This window comes from Kockiozyma suomiensis (assembly GCF_038497685.1).
Source record: "Kockiozyma suomiensis strain NRRL Y-17356 unplaced genomic scaffold V2V93scaffold_18, whole genome shotgun sequence".
Classification (NCBI taxonomy): Eukaryota; Fungi; Ascomycota; class Lipomycetes; order Lipomycetales; family Lipomycetaceae; genus Kockiozyma; species Kockiozyma suomiensis.
This window is the reverse complement of record NW_027117681.1, coordinates 1-18,518: the sequence shown is the minus strand read 5'-3', so window position 1 is coordinate 18,518 and position 18,518 is coordinate 1. Positions and strand designations below refer to the sequence as shown.

Here is an 18,518-nt window from a genome sequence, read left to right as displayed (position 1 = left end):
TACTTATATAGGCGACGGGGCGAAATATCAGGTGCGTACCTTTCCCAAACCGCCGAAACTTCAGTACTCCTAAACGCAAAAAGCACGAGATAAATTTGTCGTGTGAAACTGAGTTTATAGATTTGTAATAGTTTAGTGAATGTTTGATGGTCTGTAAATCTGCCGAGCTGGCCGCATACCCGTGCAAACTTACCCTTATTATGGCTTCTAATGTACATCCAACTCGCTAGCTATTTTCGAAAGGGGATACCATACCTTCTTCTGTCAGTCGTAATGTTTTATAACAGCGGTTTCGATCCACATAAAATTCACATCTGCGTCGACATGAAGCCTTCTGATGTTTACGATCTTGCTTCTCTACTCTGCCTTTCTCTCTGTTCCACGTCGTAACGTAGCTTCCCCGTTGATACAGATATGAATAGACGACACAACTATATCGGGCCGATATTGTGAATCTGAAGCTGTTTGGATTTGATTATATGTGATTTAATGGAATAGCTGTTTGCATACTGAATAATGACTTTTTGTCGAGTCCATTTGATGCATGCTTACGCTTTCAGTATGCATCATCTACAGCTGCTTATTTTTACCATATATGTTTTATACAATTGGATATTCTATTTTTGATATTACCACTATTCGTTGTTTTTTTACCGCTGTTTGCTTTTAGTTTTTCCCCTTTTATTTTTTCATCATGGATCTAGATCAAGACATTTTGGCGGTGCTGGGGTCGGGAAGAATCCTCTATGCATACACAGCAGCAAGTGAACGGCTATCAAGTTATGTAGAATTCAATGCTGACATACCCCACTAAGGCCTACTTGCCCAGGCAGTCTTCGTCGACTATAAGAAGTAGAGATCCTCGCCGCCTCTGACTGGCCCTATCTTGGATTATGGCAATGCTCATCCAGGGGCATGTCTAGCATCAGCGCCTTGTCCGTTGGATTTGCATCTCCAATGAGTTGTTTTGAGTGTGAGCTACCTGTTGCAACACTGAGTTAGTCTTGGAATTTCTTCCTAAAATTGCACGCGGGGTCAAACCAGCCCGCTGCAATAATCGAGGCCTGCGCCTACTGACTTGGAGATGCGATAGCGTCGTTATATACCTAGTGTTGACGTTAACTTTTGCGCCTATCAAGAGCCGCAAAGCAGACAGACGGGATGAGATGCAGGCACAAAGATGTAGTGCCGACAATTTCATGAAGCGATTTGTGCCGGAGATGTGTACTGTATTTTAGTTCGCTAGATTCGTAATGATTGGTGAAAGTGACTGCTCTCTGTTCTTACTATTTCTTTGCATCCTTCTCTGTGTAGCTCAAATCTGGCTAGACGACAACTCGAACAATTAAACCAACCAACCGGATCACTCATATCCAGATTTAAGATACGTGAACGTCCGACTATCAAACATATGAACATTTGGCATTCCGTTGTTACCACCTACTCAAATAGAGTTAAAGTCGCGCTACTTTAGGTCGATTAGGGAAATCGACAGTCGCGATCTTCTAGCGTCTCTGCGCTTGCGTATCTCTATTGAAGGATATATATGAGGTACATAGGCGTAAGAAAACTGAGATGCCTCGCTCATTGGTGTTGTGCTGGCGCGTCCTGTTGCGGTGTGCGCTACCAATCACTAATAGATCCACAGAAGGCTCTACCACCAGCCAGGCATATGTTGGAGGTTTGAGCATTTTTTTCTTCGATATGGAATTCAGATATCCGTTGAATTGATCCAGACAGTATGCTTACTTACTTATTCAGTGCATCGCTTGCAGTTTTATGGGATGCTGGTGTTAGTCTGATTTCTTAGAGAATCCTGATTGTGAGCGCTGCAGTGGAGTGTTTTGTATTAGCTTAACTTTGCATGAATTTTATTGTTATTTGCGAAAAAGGGGCTTGAACTGAACAATTTGAATGGAAAATAGAATGGGCTGATTGAAATGGCGGTGAACACTAAAGGAGAGAAGGAGAAGAGAGATCAGGAGCGGGCGCTACCAACGTCTCCGACTTTTAAGTTGTTGCATATTGCGATATGTAAACAAAGCAAGACGCGTGCGAGTGAAGCTGGGTATTTGATGTTCACTCCTGTTGTCGTTAATGCATTTATCTCCTGACACCATTGAGGATAAGTTGGCGAATATTGGCGAATATAGAACGCGGATGTGGATCAGTGATCGCTATCCAAGCCTTCACTTCTAGATGCTGTAATTAATCGTTGAATAATACCGTGATTGATATTCATAGGTACAAGATGACGTAGTCAGCTTACTCAATGCTGCTTCTCGCTTCGAAAAGTCTTATACTACTCCTATGCTGGATAAAGGCTTTCATTTCAACTGTAATATCGCTGATACTCTGTTACATCTGCAGCTGTATTACAAAACGACTGGTAACAATTGCTAGGCACTTTCAGTAATAATATTCTTTGCATCAATAATTGACAAAATATATATTTTTCGTTGTCTCTGCCTTTCCACTCTTAGGTAACAATGTCTATACGTCCGCCATTACGCAATGATATTGAACCTATTTCTGCGTGATGCATAATCAGAGAAATAGCTTACGTATCTGTAGATTGTGACATAGGCTTTGAACAAGCAAGAAAGCATTTACATGGTGAACTTATAGATGCCATTATTGGTGATTTAGCAAATCGTAACTCGTCAAATTTGAATAATAATTTTTAGTTATTATTACCAGATTCGGCAATGTTGCTGTACCAGAGAGAATGAGTACTTAGCGCAGGGTTTGAATTCACTTCTGACTATTCTTCGGTGCAGTATCTATCATCTATATCTGAAACGACTCTTATAATATGATACAATTTCAATACATTTGTTTTATTTTTTTTATTTGACACTATCAGATACGACTAGTTGATTTGCACGAGTGAGCGGGCGACGATTGTAGATGTACTATGGATGTAATGCATAAAGCATAATAGCTCGCTAGTGCGTCGACGCACACCCACGACACGTCCAGGGGATTGATCAAGGATTATATAGGAAGCGCACTTTTCTCCTCGATTCTATTTATACTTTCTCGAGGCTGAAGTATTTGCAACACTAAAGCGTTGCGACTGTGAGAATCGTCCTCCAATTTTACTAAGCACATGCAGCGGAGCCGTAGCGTACGGCATAAATGAAATTAGCTGCACCCGATAAAACATCAGCAAGAGTTCAAGTCTGGTAACTAATGACGCTGGCAAGTTCATGGCAGCAGATAGCTATTCCTGAAGAGTGCAGCAGGTTATTAGTCTAAAAATCTACATAATCATATAAGGTATTGCGAGCTGAATTTCTTTTTCGGAGGCTCATATTGCTCCAGATTCTCAAGATATTGAGACACTGTAATTTTCTATTTAATATAACATATGCGAAGACCAAACGACTGCAAGTACATATCCAGACTGAAAAAGAGACCAGGACGCGTCACCGCGTGCTAACAACTAGTCCGATCGGGACCCCAGCAGAAACTCCATTCTCAGCGCCCGCCCACTTCTGCTTCTCTCCCTCTTTCTCTTTCCTTCCCAGGGACGTGGTAACCGCCGGCCCTGTCCCTTACTACATTTATCGTTTGTGGCGGTGATACAATGAGTTGCAGGCTGACACCGAGCTCTTCTCTGGCCAGGTTCTCGGTTAGAGCCTCGGTGTCAGCCTGCAACTTCGAAGTAATGGAAGTACACCTGCGGGTGCGCACCAAGCCTTAGCTTTCACAAAGAGTATTTATGCACAATAATTTCTGCGCCGGCATCGTACAATGCTCTCGCAGACCATGCCGAAAACACAGCATTGAGACAGTCTTACGGTACGGGACTCGTAAATCTCGCGTTGATGAGAGCTTCCAGGATGAACTCAGGTCCTGTGGGTATGGCATTGTGTATCGCTAATCAAGTCCGGAAGCAGAGTCCCATACAATTCAGCAGCATCATGCTGTCGATTATGTGTTGTTTCATTCTTCCTGATCCTGACATCATTGATCACTTCTCGCAAGAGCCTTTGATCGCACATAGGACCCGCTTTCATGACGTTTGCCGTGATAACGTGGTATCGGATGTCTTTGCTGCCAAATCGGAAAAGGAAAAAAGAAATGCAAATTTAAGTACCCTCGCTCATAGTGCATATAGCTGATGTACCGTTTTACGGGCAGAGACTTAGACAGCATTTGAAAGTAGATAACGAAATAGAATGCTGTGCTAAGCGACAACTGAGGGGTAGTTGATGTATGCAAATAGTATATTATAGTCGATGTTATATTTCAGAAACAATGAAACTAGACTTCGGAAATAGAGAAATTAGTCGAAATGATGTAATAAGCTGTAGGAAAAGGGTATAACCAGGACAACAATATGCCGTAAATGTGGTAAATGCAGCAAAAAAATCTTAACAAGTTTGTCAGATTCCACAAGGCTAACATTTTGCCTCTTATTTAGCTGATCATAAAGCATATATGAAAAATCTTTTTCCCGTGTTGCTTATAATGTGTAGAAGGTATCTTTCTGAGCTCCTGTCTTGCGTCGTGACTGTCCTATTAGCTGTTATGAGCACGGGATATGGTCTCCCTCAACGGACAAACCTATCTCCTTCAGGTGTGTAATTACAACGACAACTCAGGTGATCTATCCAATGTAGCGCGTTACAATCGTATCTCCGAATAGAATCCAAATAGACATGCAAAGCGATATACAGGAAAATTCATAGCCTTCTCCTCATTCTACATATGCAAATAAGTTTGAGCAACCCCAGTGAATTCGTTAAGATTCTTATCCTGTTCGCCCTTCAGATCTAAACAACAGCAATCTTCCAGAATATGAAGCCATTGCGAAATATCGGTGCAAAGTATATACTGTGAGAAACGTCACAATTGTCCTCCGCGTCGCATACTATTCTTGATTTGTAACTAAACAAAAACCTAAGAAGAAAACAGAAAAGAAAATAACAATTTTACAATGTCTTAGAGGATATGTTGCAGAGAACTCGGCGTTTGAAAGAATAAACAGCGAGAATTTAATAGTACTACTATATATTTTCACTTCTAATCAGGGGTTTGCCGGACTTTACAGAATGGCTGATCAAGGTTTTTCCTCATCTTTCCAGAGATCTCTAGTACAACTGCGCACTTTGCGATCACATCGGCAACCGAGGGCTATTTCCAGCTTCGTTTCTTTTATTTGAAATACTTGGTTTTTTTATATCACTGGCAAGATCTACTTCGGTAAGTTTTTTGGCTAAGTTTCGAGATGTGGGCTCTGGTGACGAGCTTTATCCATTTCTGTATGAAAGACGGGCGCTTATGCGTTTGCCCATCTTCATGAAGTCAGGAACGCTTTGAAACATTTTGCAATTGTTGCTAATATTTTACATGTATATCTAGTATACATATTAGGTTGAAAGAGTTTGAGATCTAGACTACTGAAAATTGTCAGATCACAGCTCGAAGAGTGGAAAAAGAAAGTTATCAAGCCATCTTCTTCCACGAGCTTCGCAATGCCTCCAACAGTCCCTACTTCAGATCCACCCACGGCACAGTCTCCTTCGGATCTTTCTGTGCTGATCACTTCTGTTTCAGCGGAACCTGCGGTTAGCGACGTACCCAGCGGCAGTTCTTCTGGTGGTAGTGCAACCACGCCTGGATCGCCTTCCCAGCTCTCGACAACTTCGTCTGTCTCGGCTTCTGCATCCACCGTATCGACTGCAACTAACAATAAACGACATCTGCCTGAATCTACAGATGATATTAAGAGTCAAGGTGGATCTCCACGTATACGAGTGCTCGAAGACGCATCGTCGGTCGTTGGGTCAGACGTCGCAATGGATGACGAGCAGCCATATGCTAGGCAGGTTCCGATTCGACTTGGCATGTTGGACATTGGCCGCAATGACTATGCTACAGATGAGCAAGATGAGTGGGCTGATAATTCGTCCATCGAGGCGCCAACGGACAACGACGAGGATCTTCCTGCGAAACCTGACACTGTCGCTGAACAAGTCAAGGCTATAGAAAATCTAAGCAATATTCCATTGGAGGAAGGCCAGACTTGGTATATTATTTCTGCTACGTGGTGGAACTCTTTTGCAAACTCTACCGAGGAGGGAACTATTGAATCCGTTGACAATTCTGATATTGTGGACACCAAGGGCAATCTCCTTCCTGATTGTGACCATCAGATCGTGTCAGATAAAGCATGGAAAACTCTTAGAAATTGGTAAAGACACCTTTCAGCTTAAATTTTATTTTAATTTTTCGCTAACATATTTAGGTATGGTACTGGGGACTTCACTTTAGATATTGAACGTGTTGCCGTCAATACTTCTGGTCAAAGTACAAATATTGAGGTCGAGGTTTTTCCGCCTGTTTATTCATTATATCATCTTCCTGGTCGATCAGCTACAAACGACTCTGATATTTCGGTTCCTACAACCACGATGTCTCGCACATGTTGGCTATCTGAACTTTATAGTGTGGCTCGGGAATCTCTTGACATTCGCTCCGATATAACTTTCCGAATCTGGAAATTGAACTCAACGCCTGTTAGAAAATTCAAAATGGATGTAGAGCGTTTCAAGAGCATCACAGATAAAGAGCTGATTGATAGTGGTGAGATGGACAGCGATTTGGGTGAAGTCGGACTTGGCATGAATTTAGCTCTTGTGGTAGAAGAACAGCTTGCAAACAAGGAGTGGGTTTCAGAAAGAAAGTCGGCGTCTTTGGTTGCCGTCCGGAATAATACTCATGGACCACGAGTTCCTCCTAGGAGAAATGTCAATAACCATTACGACGACACACGAGTAAAAGGAACTACTGGCTTAGCCAATCTAGGAAATACTTGCTACATGAACTCTGCGCTCCAGTGTTTAACACATGTGGAAGAGCTTACAAAATACTTCCTGCTTGACGCATACAAAGATGAGCTCAATCCGTCGAATCCACTGGGAATGGATGGTAAGGTAGCAACAGCATACTCGGATCTTGTTCACAAGATCTTTGCAGCAAAGCCTACAATGTCATCTTTTACACCTCGTGAAATTAAGGGTGTAATTGGCAGATATGGACCCATGTTTTCAGGATACGGCCAGCATGATTCGCAAGAATTTGTTGCGTTCTTGCTAGATGGCTTACATGAAGATCTAAATCGCATTTTAAAGAAGCCTTATACCGAGAAGCCTGAACTTCCTGACGACATGGTTGACAGTAAGGAAGCAGTGGTTGAACTTGCAAACAAATGTTGGGAATTGCATCGCATGCGAAACGATTCCGTGGTCCAGGACTTGTTTGCCGGGATGTACAAATCTACACTGGTATGCCCTGAGTGTAAGAAAATCAGTATCACATTTGATCCGTATATGGATTTGACTCTACCGTTACCAATCGATAACTCATTCACACGTGACGTTGTTTATGTTCCTGCACGCGGTCCTCCTATAACCGTCGGTATTGAAATGAATAGCGGCTCGAGCGTTAAAGATTTTAAGCAATACATTGCCCAGCGCGTGGGAACGGATGCTAGTAGACTAATATTAGCGACAATCTACAGTCACAAAATTTATGGAATTCCTAACGACCATGATATTGCTGCTGCTAAACTTGAAAGCGACGATAGCGTCGTGTACGAGCTCGATCAGGTCCCGCAAGAGCCTGATTATTCAGACATTATGATTCTACCTGTTGTTAGCCGGATCGAGAGAGATCCAAATGTACGATATGCTACGTCCGAGTTATTTGCATATCCGTTCCTGATCACGTTAACTCCAGCTGAGGCTAGGTCTTACGATGTGATCTATGCAAAGCTGGTGGAGAAATATAAATACATGTCTACGAACCAGACGCTCTCCAGCTGGGGTGCATCCGAAGATGCTGATATAGATGCTGCTTTCATGGGCGTAGGAAGTCCACAATACCCTGAAATTTTCAAAGTGGGTGTTACTGCCGGCTCCACATACCGCCGATATTATGCTAATAATACAATTCCTACTGTATTTTCGGTGGATGCTACGATTGATATCAAGGAGCGATTCGAAAAGGCACATCACAAACCCGAGCCATACAAGGCTTTAATTATTGATGAACAAAAGACTGCTGACAGCACGGACGGTGAAGTCATTCAAGCCTCCTCGTCTGACGAGGGTGGCTTCGATATAGTACCGCTAGGAAAGAGCATTGAAGCTCTTGATGCTGACACTCTTGAGAACGACGTCACTGGATCGACCAGTGGATTTGATCAAGATAACGATGACAAATGGCTTGCTGTAAATGCATCGCCTTCAGACGTTGAGATGCAGGACATCAGTGACAAGGAAAATAATGATGTTATGGAAGACGGCCAACGGTCTACCTCTGATTCTGAAGACGAAGTTATGCCCACTGTCGAGGCGCTATTTGAGTCGACCGAAGAACAGCAAGAATCAGCCAATCCTCGGCTAGAATGGGAAGTATCTGACGAAGAGAAAGCAGCTTCATTGGATATGTATGTATCGATGGGCGAGACAGTTGTATGCGACTGGACTCGTGACGCCAACGACGCCTGTTTTGGCGCGACTGATGACGGCGATACTATGCGTGGTCGCGCAACATGGGAGAATATGCCACTTTTTGAAAGTGATGACGTCAAAGGGATCCGAGCTAAGCGCAATCTTAAACGAACACAGGACATCACACTCGAAGATTGTTTGAATCTGTTTTCAAAGCCTGAAGTATTGGGAGAAGATGATTTATGGTATTGTCCTCGATGTAAAAAGCATCAACAGGCGATCAAGACATTCGAAATTTGGAAAGTTCCTGAAATTTTCACGGTACATTTAAAGCGCTTCAGTTCAACATCTCGACGAGATAAAATCGATGTCAAGATCGATTTCCCAGTTGAAGGTCTTGATCTATCTGACCGAGTAGGAGATCCTGAGCAGAGCCAGAATACGGAGCATTTGATTTATGACTTGATTGGCGTTGATAATCATTTTGGTGGACTGGGTGGAGGTCATTACACTGCCAATGTCAAGAATTTTGTGGATAAAAAGTGGTATTACTTTGACGGTAAGCGCTAGCAATCTTTCGATGATAAGGATATTCATCATTCTAATTTTAGAGTATAGATTCATCTGTGCGAGAAGTAACGCCGGAATCGGGTGTGACAGAAGCGGCATACTTATTGTTTTACCGTCGTCGCTCGTCAAATACGCTGGGTGGGCCGCGACTACATGATATATTAGCACACAGCGACGATCCATTCGCGCCAAAGCCTAAAGCTGAAACTGCAGAAGCCAAAGCAATTTCTGGTCCAGTGACAGGCGGCAACAGCAACGCCGTCATGCCACCACCTGCGTACACTGAGTTTGCAGGACCCTTACCGTTATCTGCAGAAACCGAGCCTTTCGAAGCTAAAGAATCTCGATTTCCTGGAACAGGACACGTTCTCGGTGGTGAGATATCTGGATATCAAAATATGAGCTCTACAGTATGGCCGGCTTCGGCTAGACCTGCTACTGTTGAGAGAGCCAGACATACAAGTGCTTTTGCCGACGCTAACGAAGACGACGACGAAGATATTGACGATGTGGCTTCGCTTGATAAAGCTGCTGATGACAGTCAAGATCTTGAGATTAATCCGAGTTTGACCGACGGCGACGATGACGACGATAGTGATGATGATGATGATGACGGCATTACTACTGATATTTCAGAAAGTGATAGAAATATAATGCCAAGCGAGGACATGTCAATTGCCGGTGACGACGTCGTCGAAATCAAAGCCGATGCTTTTGCGCTAGCTGGAGAGGAAGAAGATGAAAGTGTGACTGATATTAGGGTGTAAATGATAAAAAATAATTATATATATATTATTTTTCTTCGTCGAAAGGACGGAAAACTGCATTTGTTTGTTAACATGGATGGGATATTACTGGAATTGACTTTGTGGGTTCTTTGCTTTGTAAACATTTCTCTCTGCATATTTTTCTTCTTCCAAGAACGCATTAATTATACTAATAATTACTCGCCATAAAACTGAACGGAAATATAAAAAAAAACCAACATAAAAAAAATAAAAAAAAAAAGGTTGATAACTGTGAGATTCGAACTCACGCCCCTTTCGAGATTCGAAACCACGATAATCGTGATAAGAAATCAAATTCTTGAGTCGAACGCCTTAGACCAACTCGGCCAAGTTACCCTCCGTAAATAAAATAGGAAATCTTGTCTGTTATATAGCTCAACACTTTCTATTACACAGCTCAAAGACTTCGTAATCTGCAGAATAGAATTTTATTAGTTCTATACAGTTAGTATTATTAGATCTGATTAGGACGTGAGTAAAACAAGTAACTTCAACACAACTACAAACACTATATAAAACAACTAATAATCTTCAGCGAATTCGTCAGCTGCCTGGTTTCCTCCTGCTGATGCTTGCGCCAAATAAAACTCCGAAACCTGTTCTGAGGAAGTAGCCTGTTCAACTGCTTTATCGTCTCTTATACGGATAAATCTTGGAAATCTCAAAGAGACGCCTTTACCACGACCAAGTTCAGATAAGGCAGCTTTGTAAACGGGGGATAGTGAGAGGTCGGCGGCGAGGACTTCCCATACCATTGTCGGCTCAAACCAGACGTCAGGGGCGGTTGCGGTTGATTGCGCGTAAGAATAGTACGATCGTGGCTGATCGATTACTGTTTTTGAGAGAGATTGGTGGAGAGATTCAAGTATCTCTTCCGAGAAACCTGTTCCGATTTTACAGATTGTCTCGTATTCTGATTGCCGTTAGTGTTATTTAAATTAATAGAAAGCTAGATAGACCAACCTTGAGTATCCGGATTATAGCACGCAAGCAAAAATGCACCGTACCAATTCGTACGTTTTCCGCGCCCATAAAATGCACCAATTACGACAAGATCGAGCGAGTCGCCAACCCCAGTAAGGTAGTCCTTCTTCAATTTCAACCAATTTCGACTTCGTTTACTAGGTTCATAACCACTTTCTTCGCCATCAAGCATTTTGACCATAAGACCTTCACAGCTATCTTTAACACTTTGGTCCAGAAATTCTTGAATTTCATCAACGTTTGAGCCATCGCGATATACTGCAAATGAGAATTCGCCTTCGACTTCTTGAAAATGTGAATGTAGAAGTTCACGGCGTTCAGATAGCGAAGTGCGAAGTAATGCACGACCGTTCAAATACAATAAGTCAAATGCAAAAACGCATACACGAACTTTGATGCTACCCTCCTGCACATCTTTGCGTTTTCGAGTAGAGAGTACTTGAAACGGTAATATGCGGTTCGTCTCACGATCCCAAGCTACAGCCTCACAATCCAGCACAAAACTAGTCGTTTGTTCTGTAATGAATCGCGGAATAGCAGACACAATATCTGGATATTTCGCACTCATATCTTCGGAATTTCGCGAGTATACCCGCGTCGTGCCGGTTTCGGCTACATAATGAATCTGAGCACGCTCGCCGTCATATTTATATTCACATGTGAATTTTTGATCGCTGAAGCGGTCTAGAACTTCTGTAATTGACTTTGTTGGTTTCGCAAGCATGGGCTTTAAGGGAACACACGGAGTCAGCTGACAGCTTTCGCGAAGTTTCATTATGCCGTCTTTAATTATAGCTGGGATAATGAGGTCATATGTCGGCATCTCGCTGTATACGGCTCGTAAAATCTCTTCAGCTTTGACGATGTTCGCGGGATCGGGACGTTTGTTAGTCTTCTTGGCCTCAAATGAGACGGCTGCTTGAGCGATAGCTGACAGTACGGTTTTCTCAGCAAGATGAATACGAAGCTTCCCTTCCAGACTGCGCACTAGATATTTCGCCTCATTGCCCTGGCATGCAGCAAGCATCTTGTTTATTATGCCCACTTTCTTGGCTTGACTTTGAGAACCAGTAATCTTTGCAATCTCCTTCAAATTCTTGAATACACCATCGGCAGTCAGGGGTTTCGGTTTGAACATTGTTGGTTGATTATTTCTAGAATCGCGCGCGACGGTTCCCAGATCACCAGTTGTGCGATAATCAGCTCTAATTTGGGCCAGAGATCGACCTGTACATTCTCCGATCGCTTTCATTAGTATAGCTTCTCCAAGACCGATTTCTACCCCTTCATAGTCTGGACCTAGACGATTTATAAAGAGGTAGACCACGGTTAAAAAAGAAGATGGTGACAGATCGAGTACTTGAAACAGAAACGCAGAGCAGTAAGAGATTATCTCAAGTCGTTTGGTTGTTGCTTCGATTTTTTCAAATGTCGCGCAGAGAGCGGCGTAGGGAACTGGAGAATTGCGAGGCCAAGATGAATCATTGTCAAATGCTATTTTAGCCAAAGGACTATTCGATAATTAGACTGTATAGAAAAAAAAAGCCAAAAAGAAAAAGGCATACTTACAGCTCTTGTATGATTTCTTCCTCGCTAAGAGCTGAGGATTTGTCCAGAACATCCTCATCAGATGACGCGACAGCTTCAGCTTCCTCTTTCATCGATTTTTCTTGTTTTATCTGCTTCTTTCTATCAGACGTAGGTGACGCACTTCTGCTCCTTCGTCTCTTTTTCATTTTTTCTTCTTCTTGGGTTGATACAGGCGATGAAGGTGGCGAAGGGATGAACATTTGATCTAGATCCCCTTCCGATTTTATGTCATCAGAAGTTGATAGCTGAGACGTCTTGTCAATCGCCTTATCTTCCACTTCATCAGCATTCAATTCAGTCTTGACTTCGACGTCGTCGCCATTCAACTTAATTGTGGAGTCCGAGTCATCGATAATGGCGGCAGTTTTCTTGGATCTACCAGCCGACGAGAAGAGCGTAGCTTGCCTCTTCGAAGGTGGTTTACTCCCGTCAGGCCTTGTAAAAAATCTGCTACATGACAAAAAGTAGACGTCAACATCTTCTACTCAAATATCTGAAATTGAAAACAGTGATAAGATGAAAGCGTACTTTAGCGATTGCTGCTGTCCAGAATGCAAAGGCGGTGCCATATTCATCAAATTACCCACCCAATATCCACGTGCTGATCTAAATATCTGTAAACTATACAACAAATAATGGAACCGGTACCGGTTCCAAATAATCTTCAACGCCGAAATGATTAATGTGCTAATGCGAGAAAGTAAAGAGTCGTTGTGCCTGGTGCAGTGTGTAAAATGTAGATGAATTGCTGCAGGAGGCGCGTCAGCGACGCGTGAAGCGCGCGGCTGTGATGATTACTAATATCCCAATATAAGTTGATTATAAAAAAAACGTAACATTAAATTATACAGAAATTCCAAATAAATCTTGCTTATATGTTTATACATCAGAAGATCTAAAACTGCATACGTATAAGCAAATACTTTTTATGAAACCGTGTACCCTTCTTACCAATTTAAAAGACAAACGCACGTAATCAACCCAAACCAAAAAAAAGTGCAAACCTGTAGTCTCTCCAATTATAAAGCTAAATAATCAACATTTTCCCAATCTTTACTCGACAATATTTCCTCCCACGACCGATTCGTGCTCCATACTTCATTAAGCATTCGCTTCGTCATACTCCAACTTCCGCAATACGTCTGATTAAACAGCAAATCCATCCGTTGCACAGCAGAAGAGCGACCTTCCTGGCTCTTTAGTTCGCAGCCAACGACAAACATTGGCCATACCATCTGAATATCAGGTTCAGAACCAGGTTCGAGTATTGCGTGTAGCTTTTGAAACTCTTCGACCGCATTGGCGATACGACGCCCAGAAGGATCCATACCGGTTGATCTCAGAAGGAAGATAGTAGACGCCTGAGCCCAACATTGCGAGCCGATTATATGCTGCACGTAATTGTACGACGCATGACCATCCCATTTTCGCAGAGAAGAGTAATTGCGAATTCGGGACTCGATTTCACTTGCGCGCAACTGGATCTCGGCCAGCGAGAGAGACTCCGGTTGGTACTTCATACGATGTCTCAGATGACAAGTATCGGAAATTGCTAGGATGATTTCATCGGGACAGCCCATGATTCCTTCAACGCCAGAGTCATCAGACGAAAGTGGAAAAAAGTATGGACCAGAGAGATGCGGAGCTCGGTAATCTTTCGAGCAGGCCGAGAGCATAATGTCGTACCAGGCAAAAATTCGAAAGAGAAACATGCCGTTCGGAGCAGAAAGCACATCGGCAGCAAGGTCGCGATCTTCGATAATAGATGAAAATGCAGCTAAATGAGATCGCACAGTCGACGATTTACCGGTATCCAGAATCTAAGGAAGAAGATTAGCTTTGTTTCAATTCAAATTAGACAAGATAGGCTTACTTCAAAGGTGATTAGAAAGTAAATTACAGTTAACACAGCAACTCCGAGTCCACGACCCATCTTCGTCTGATTACGAATATTCTGAATATTCGGCAACCCTAATGCCGATTGCGAAGGCTGCATTGGTGCCGAAGACGTACTGGCACCAGCACTAGAAGCAGACGAGGATGCAACGGCTGTAGCAGCTGAGGCAGTAGCACCAGGATCATTAGGTGTTGTCGTGCTTGATGACGAAACAGCGCTGAGAACTTCGCCTAAAAACCGGATGGTTCGTGAATGGTATTCAAGTCCGTTGGCGTAGCATGCTTCTGAGCCTTGGCGCGTAGCCAGATGTACGTGGGCAAGACAAAGAAAGCAGGAGAGAGCGAGTTCGCGAGTGCAGTATGTGATGGCGAGACCGGCAAGAGGAGAATTTTTGAGGTTGTCGAGTAGGGGTGCGACATCTGTAAAGTAGTACTGTAGCATCTCTTGCTCTTCGGGCTTGATACTCCAAAACATGCCAAGCTCGCGAGAGACGTTTGATGATGATGACGAGTTCATATGCGGTACGACAGCAGATTGATCAGTTGTGTGGCGAAGAAGAAAAGATGGCTTTTGAAATGATGGTTGAAGAAGCTGCTGCAAATGCTGCGGTTGCTGTTGCTGCTGCGGCTGCGGCTGCTGCTGTTGTTGCTGCTGTTGTTGCTGTTGCTGTTGCTGTTGTTGCTGCTTTTGCTGCTGCTGTTGTTGCTGTTGTTGCTGTTGTTGCTGTTGTTGCTGTTGTTGCTGCTGCTGTTGCTGCTGTTGTTGCTGTTGCTGCTGTTGCTGTTGTTGCTGTTGTTGCTGTTGTTGCTGTTGTTGCTGTTGTTGCTGTTGCTGCTGTTGCTGCTGTTGCTGCTGTTGCTGCTGGTGCTGCTGTTGCTGCTGGTGCTGCTGGTGCTGCTGTTGGTAAGAGTGTTGTTGGAGCGGTGCAAAGTCATGCTGTAACGAAATAGGAAACGACTGCGGCTCCAATTTTACGGCAATATCAGACGTGTTGTCAGAGGAGAGCGGCGTTGAAGAAGAAGACGTCGGAGAAGCAGTCAGTGGAGATATGGACGTGCCCGGAGCAGAGAGCATGTCGAACCTCTGAATGTGAGTAGCCGACAGTTTCGGATGAGGAGCAGCAGCGGTTGCTGTATGAGGAGGAAAGGAGGCGGCAGATACCAATTTGGGTTTCTTTGGAGTCGCATCAGGATCCGATTGTGCTTTCTTTTTGCGAGGCCGCTTTGCGCCATCCATGCCGTCCTGAACGACAAATTTAAGCTCTTTGCGGGGCGGCTGGCCATCAGCACCGTCAGCGGGTGTAACGGTACCTGAGGCAGCCGGTGCAGCAGAGGAAACAGATGCAGGCGGATGGATGGCAAATGAAGGGGTGAGGAAGGCGATATCAATGGGAGCGCCAGATGGCAGCGGCGAGGCGGGAGGGACAACGGGAGTGCGGGCGGCGAGAGATTCGCGCAAACGCGGTCTGCGCCGGAAGCCGACGACAGGACGACCTTTGACGTCAAAGTGTACGCCGGAAGCGACGTGGCGGGAGTCGTCGACGTCGAAGGACAGACGGAGGTCGTAGCCTTCGCACTCGCGGTTGTTTTTGACGCAGTTCATGCAGAAGGGTTTTGCCTCATCACACTTGCGGCGACGGGCCTTGCAAGTCCAACAGCCTGATCGAACACGAACAATCTTTTGTTGAGCGGGACGCTGTGGAGGGTGGGCTCCGGCGGTGGTAGCTGAGGCAGAAGAGGAAGATGATGATGACTGAGCGGAAGAGGAAGCGGCTGCGGGTCCCGGCCCCGGCCCCGAAGAGAGCTGGAAGACATCGGACGCAAACAGCGAAGGCTGCACGTTCGCCATTGCAGCGGGAAAAAAAAGGAGAAAGCCAGAAAGCAGGTGAGTGCGGAGGAGGAAGCAGGAGCAGGAGGGTGAGAGTGACGAGAGGACGAGAGGAAGCGAGGAAGCGCAAGGACCGAGCGGTGCACAGTATATATCAGCGGTGTTTGCATAGATATGCAAAAGACGGGAGGCAGACAGCAGAAAAGCAAGCGGATGATGACCGGATACAAATAGCTGTATCTCGACACAACAACGAACAATTTAACACAATGAGAAATACAATTATAAATCAAGCAATAATAAAACATAAATAAGCAAATGTAAACAAACCAAGAAGCATTGGCAAAGAAAGAAAGAGAACGCCGCCGCGGTCTGTGCGAGGCTCGTGCCTCGCTGAGTTTTTTGTGATCTACTGTGATTATATGCGATTCTATGTGATTCATACTGAATTTGCACATCCTATCTGCACATTCAAACACTGTCTGCTTTAATTCACTCTAGCTTCAACCGTAGTTGTCGTGTTATCTAGCTATATTCACCGTAGCGTACTCATCAGCTACCCGCAGCCTGCAGCAGCTTGTAGAGATTATATTGCAGTCAAACAGCGCACGTGCCGCTGCAAATCTTCCCTCGCTTCCACGCCTCCGTCTCGAGGTGTACACTTATCTTTCTTGCACATCCGCTCTCTTCGCAATGGGCAAACCGGGCAAGGACAGGCACAACCAGTCATCGTCCTCCCGCCATCGCGGCGGTAAATCCTGGGCGTCCTCTTCCCGGGAGACCCGCCATCGCTCCTTTCCTGACATAGATGCCTCGACAGGTGGTGAGGGCAAAGTCAGGAAGCTGCCCGTCAAAACAGCAATGTGGGTTCGTCTCCCTGCCTCCTTCGACTACCCTTGTCTATAATTTATTTCTATCGTGCTTAGATTTAACTCCTTGTTCTTAGGACTTTGATCAATGCGATCCTAAACGCTGCAGCGGCAAAAAACTCGCGCGTCTTGGTTTGATCCGCAGCCTCCGCGTCGGCCAGAAATTTCAAGGCATAGTAATTTCGTGCGTCCTCTTTCTCTCTAAACTCATATCTTCTTTTTCTCTGACCACTTTTTTTTTTGCAGACCAAGTGGAAAACTCCCTGTAGCTCCCTGCGATGACGAAATCCTTTCCGAACATGGTGCTGCCGTTGTCGAATGCTCTTGGGCTCGCGTAAATGAAATTCCCTGGTCTCGGATAGGTGGCAAGCATGAGCGTCTATGTATATCCTCTCTCTCTATTTCTTTGCGATGACTTTTCTCTTACAAACAGACTAACAATAGTGCCCTATCTAATTGCCACAAATCCAGTCAACTATGGCAAACCCTGGAAACTCAACTGCGTTGAAGCCCTCGCCGCTGCTTTCGCAATCACCGGCCACACTGATTGGGCTGCTGAAATAATGTCTTATTTCAGTTGGGGTTCCGCTTTTCTTGAAGTAAACTCTGAATTATTGGAGCTGTATTCTCAGTGTAAGGATGCTGATGAAGTTATAAAAGTGCAGGAAGAGTGGTTGGATAGAATCGATAAAGAATTTGCTGAGAGAGAAGAGAAGAAAGCCAGAGGTGAGGTAGATGATGTTTGGTTGACTGGTAATGTTAACCATTTGAGTATACAAGACAGCGAGGATGAAGAAGATTTTGAGGACGAAGACGAGAACGACGAAGGATCTGATGATGATGACGAAGATGGAGTCGAGGAAGAGGAAGAGAGAGACGAGGAATAAGTGAAGAAATGAAAAGAAATATAGATGGTCTTTCTCATTGTACATATCCAAATTCTGTACGGCAAAATTATTTAGAGTGACGACTCGACAAAAATTATTTACACACCCACAATCAAATATGGCTCTTTAACTGCTCAAGCTCCTGCTCAGCCTCTTTCTCCTCCTGCTCAATCACATCAATCATTTCCTGGGCCTGCCACATACCCGCATACACATCTCCTTTTGCGATCAAAGCTGAGTGTGTACCACTCTCAGTCATCTGTCCTCCCTTCAACACAATAATCTTATCTGCATCCATAATCGTCCTCAATCTATGCGCAATAAATACACTAGTAGTCCCCTCCTCTCGAACAATTCCATCAATATTTTGCATCAGCAGCTGCTCAGTCTGCGTATCAAGCGCAGAAGTAGCCTCATCGAAAAACATTATCGATGGATTCTTTAAAATCAATCTCGAAACTGCTAATCGCTGCTTTTCTCCTCCTGAAATCATCATCCCACGCTCCCCGACTTTAGTTTGCCATCCATCTGGCAATTCGGAACTCAACTTGTCGATCTTTGCCCGTTCAGCGGCGCGTCGTACTTCTTCGTCAGTAGCATCCATGCGCCCGTACCGGATATTATGCTCAATACTATCA

At 44.3% G+C, this 18,518-nt stretch overlaps 5 protein-coding genes and 1 non-coding gene across 6 annotated transcripts; 2 read left to right on the top strand and 4 right to left on the bottom strand.

Annotated features, from left to right (window-relative positions):
• The first annotated feature begins 5,022 nt into the window (after window positions 1-5,022).
• Window positions 5,023-9,992, top strand: V2V93DRAFT_376010 (uncharacterized protein). Its single transcript, XM_066911627.1, has 4 exons — window positions 5,023-5,214; window positions 5,374-6,205; window positions 6,260-9,027; window positions 9,087-9,992. The coding sequence occupies exons 2-4, from the start codon at window positions 5,487-5,489 to the stop codon at window positions 9,803-9,805; spliced, it is 4,206 nt and encodes a 1,401-aa protein (XP_066763198.1). The 5' UTR covers window positions 5,023-5,214; window positions 5,374-5,486; the 3' UTR covers window positions 9,806-9,992.
• V2V93DRAFT_351090 (ATP-dependent DNA ligase) lies at window positions 9,987-13,209 on the bottom strand. The gene is made up of 4 exons (XM_066907975.1): window positions 12,929-13,209; window positions 12,380-12,850; window positions 10,790-12,321; window positions 9,987-10,739 (listed from the first exon to the last, which is right to left on the bottom strand). The coding sequence occupies exons 1-4, from the start codon at window positions 12,973-12,975 to the stop codon at window positions 10,348-10,350; spliced, it is 2,442 nt and encodes an 813-aa protein (XP_066763197.1). The 5' UTR covers window positions 12,976-13,209; the 3' UTR covers window positions 9,987-10,347.
• Window positions 10,050-10,162, bottom strand: V2V93DRAFT_t64. The gene has a single exon. It is a non-coding gene; the product is annotated as a tRNA-Leu (tRNA).
• Window positions 13,210-13,419: 210 nt separating the features above from the next.
• V2V93DRAFT_329050 (fungal-specific transcription factor domain-containing protein) lies at window positions 13,420-16,145 on the bottom strand (the record flags this gene model as incomplete). Its single annotated transcript, XM_066907614.1, has 3 exons — window positions 13,420-14,220; window positions 14,274-14,888; window positions 15,273-16,145. 3 exons carry the CDS (start codon window positions 16,143-16,145, stop codon window positions 13,420-13,422), a joined length of 2,289 nt encoding a protein of 762 aa, XP_066763196.1.
• A 443-nt stretch (window positions 16,146-16,588) lies between these two features.
• On the top strand, window positions 16,589-18,055 carry V2V93DRAFT_376006 (uncharacterized protein). Its single transcript, XM_066911626.1, has 4 exons — window positions 16,589-16,991; window positions 17,071-17,177; window positions 17,240-17,376; window positions 17,438-18,055. Exons 1-4 carry the CDS (start codon window positions 16,818-16,820, stop codon window positions 17,878-17,880), a joined length of 861 nt encoding a protein of 286 aa, XP_066763195.1. The 5' UTR covers window positions 16,589-16,817; the 3' UTR covers window positions 17,881-18,055.
• V2V93DRAFT_329184 (P-loop containing nucleoside triphosphate hydrolase protein) lies at window positions 17,993-18,514 on the bottom strand (the record flags this gene model as incomplete). Its single annotated transcript, XM_066907617.1, has 1 exon — window positions 17,993-18,514. A coding segment is annotated over one exon (522 nt), but the record flags the coding sequence as incomplete, so codon positions are not given.
• Window positions 18,515-18,518: the final 4 nt, after the last annotated feature.